Source organism: Mus pahari, chromosome 18 (genome assembly GCF_900095145.1).
Source record: "Mus pahari chromosome 18, PAHARI_EIJ_v1.1, whole genome shotgun sequence".
NCBI lineage: Eukaryota > Metazoa > Chordata > Mammalia > Rodentia > Muridae > Mus > Mus pahari.
The window spans coordinates 661,579-664,791 of NC_034607.1; the positions used below are offsets into that span (position 1 = coordinate 661,579).

The 3,213-nt window shown below is 45.8% G+C and overlaps 1 protein-coding gene across 1 annotated transcript in view; it reads right to left on the bottom strand.

The window, feature by feature from the left end:
• The window catches only part of LOC110335730 (zinc finger protein 878-like), a 17,051-nt gene extending 16,629 nt beyond the window's left edge, over nt 1–422 (bottom strand). The window contains exon 1 of the mRNA XM_021218058.2: nt 284–422. Coding sequence (XP_021073717.1) covers nt 284–286 — 3 coding nt within the window. The 5' untranslated portion in view covers nt 287–422. The remainder of the gene's footprint in view (nt 1–283) is intronic.
• Between the last annotated feature and the right edge of the window lie 2,791 nt (nt 423–3,213).

The window sequence follows — 3,213 nt, forward strand, 5'->3', positions numbered from 1 at the left end:
CGACTCTCACCGCGACGCAGCCGCCACCGCCCAGGCTGCGGAGCCGCGACGCTGCGGGTGCCCGGATGCCTAGGGAGGCCATGGCCGCAGCACTGAGCTCTCAGCAAAGGACAGGACCGCAGCCCTGCCTGCTGGCCCAGCTCCACCCAGAGGGACCCGGGCAGCGCGGCCCAGCGGAGCCAGATGAGACGCAGACTCCGCTGCCCTGGAAGGCCGCGTCCCCACTGCCGCCTCCGCTTCCAGCAGCGCCCTCCCCACAGCCGGGACGCCTGGCCGCACGTACCATTTCCAATCACCGGGTGTCCTGCTGTTCTCCGGCAGCTCTTGCAGTAAGTGGATGGAACACAGACACTGGGCAAACAACCTGCGGGTCTCTCTCCACAGAAGACACAAACGCCTAAAATGGCTGGACGGGAAGTGGCATCCTCCGCTTCTGTGCCCGCCCTCTCCCAACATCTGTAAACCTCATTGGACAGTTTATGCATCCAAGCAACTTTTCTTACTGGCCAGTGAGTCACGTGCACGCCTGCTAATGCTTAAATGACAGAAAAAGCATCCTCTAGAGTGTACTGTGGCGCCAAACCTCTAATCCGAACGTAAACCTTGATACTTGGGGTCTCATCTGGCCGTGAGATTCCCAAACTCTACTTCTGGCGTTACGTGTGAAAGGGATAAATACTTTATATTTTACATGGAATTAAAAATACGTAGAAGTCTATTCTTTAACAAGGCAAAGATGTCAGCTAAATTCTATTTGCATGAGTGAGAAATGGCATTGAAAAGAATGTCTGATGTGAATTATGTCTATTTGGCTGAGCTTCTAATATTCTCTCTCATTTTGCGATCGATGGTTGTCACCAAGGTCTCTGTGACTGAAGATATACCCTTTCTGCTTACTCTCTTGAACCCACCTCGCTACTATTGCCCTCACAAAGTCATTTCTAGAGCAAAACATTTTGGGAACGGAGGGACACAGAACCATTCTTAAGATTCGAAGCATTCCAAAGATTCTACAGGAAGTGAAAGTTTACGCAGGTCGCAGCGGAGCTCCAGGACTCTGAACACATAAACCTGGAATACTCCACAGATAACTTCCTGCAATCAAGAGGACCAGCCTGACTGCGGAGGTAGAACTAAGTTCACAGAGGAATGGTAGAATCTAGAAAGGGAGTCTTGAAGAGAGAAGATTGGAACTGAAAGGCTGCTCTGGGCGCCGACAGCATAATAAGAGGCCAGGGAAAAGGCAATAGAGATTCCCGCTGTGAGCCAGGTGAAGAAGGTGCAAGCTTGGAACAATGTCAGGGAGCCTGCAGACAGGTATTTTAAGTGATATTTTAGAAAGACAGGAGCGAAAATAGGAAAGCTGAAAGACTTGAGGCGCAGCCAGCAAGATGACTAGATGGCATTTACAGAATTTGTTTAAGAATTTGGTATTTTTAAAAAAATATGTTTGTGTGTCTGTGTGCATGTCACGCATGTACAGGTGTCCACGGAGGCCAGAAGAGGGCACTGAATCCGCAGAAATGGATTTATAAGCTGCAGAACATGGGTCCTGGTACAGAATTTGGGTACTTTACAAAAACAATATGTACTCTAAACCACGGAACCAGCGTTCTAGCCCCCAACTCTTCAGACTCCCACCCAGTTCTCTCTCCTTCACATTAAAAAAACTATATTTAATATTTACTGACAAATTAGCAGGTTGTCCTTCTCTGTCTTCCGTTTTTACCTCTTCTCTCTCTAGTTCGTTTCCCTATCTTTCCTGTATGATTTTCCCTTTCAGAGATTTCCCCAAGGAACACAGGCTGGCCTGGTTTTCAGAGTCTCTGGTCTCAGCCTGCTAATGGTTGAGATAGCTTTAGGTTATCTACTTTAGGTTATTCTGTACTCTTAAACAAGCTTGCCTCCTCTGCATCCTCATGCTCCTACTGTCCCCTTGTATTTACTTTTACCTTGCTACTGTTTGTCATCAACACGGGAAGAACTGAGTCAGTCCTTGGACTCCATCTCCAGTGCGGTTTCTCCTGCCCAGGACATTCAGCCAACTTCAAATTGACTGACTTCACGTTCGGTGCACGTATACTTGACATTTCTGTGTCTACACTGCTAGGACATCATGTTTGGTCCCCCTCAGATTCCTCTTTGCACCCGCCTCAGCTCAATGCCTCCTGCTTCAGGACCACCTTTATGTTTCTCGTCCTTTCTACGCGTAACTAATGTAGCTGATACACTTGTGCATAAAGAAGACATACTGTTCCTCTATTTTCTAAAGTGATTGGTGTTTGAGGCATGGTACCTTGTGGGTTTAAATGCATTTTACAATGAGCCTAGCCATGGATAGTGACGATTACAGACACTATTTCCCTGTTAACCTAGTGGGCCAAACATTATGGAGTAGAATTAACCAAACTTCAACCCTACTACAACCTGAAAATTGCAATCAGTTCCATTTGAAAGAGCAATATGATTAAAAAACAACAACAATAGCCAATGATTTAACCCCAAATAAAGAAGCTTTTTTGAAAAACTATAATAAACATTAAAATCAAGAAAACACAATTCTACCAAAAAGTACTAATCCCATTGTAGTGGCCTCCAATTCTAGTGAATTAGATGAAATCTTAGACAATGAAATCCAAAGAATAAGCACACACACACAGGAGTGTACACACATACACACACACACACACAGGAGTGTGTACACACACACACACAGGGGTGTGTACACACACACACACATACACATGCGTGAGCACACACTGAGAGGCCACAAATGCCTTATTCACAAATTCTGACAGGACATAAACACAAGTTAAGGACATCAACAGAGAAAGGGTAAACCCTGTGGCCTTTGGGGCTGAAACTTATAAAGAAGTCTCTCATCATTGGCTTGATGATTTTCATTCAACAACTCCTTTGGCCTGAGGGCATATTGCTGCATGTCCTACACCACTGGACTCCTAAGAAATTTCACGGAGGTAGAAGGCCTTTGAGTTCTGGTTGGACTTATTTCCCATCCTCTGATGTGCATATGTGTTACCAGTAAGTCCAAAATGGTTGCTATCTCCTGCTCTTTTGGCCCAGGACTGAAGATTTAATATATCCTTGAGGTAAAACTATAAAGGTATATCTGGGCTCTGTGTCTGCTGGAGAGAAGACTCTCTTCTAGGGGACACTTAGGAAACTTTAGAGTGTTTATGTGCATTGCTAAGT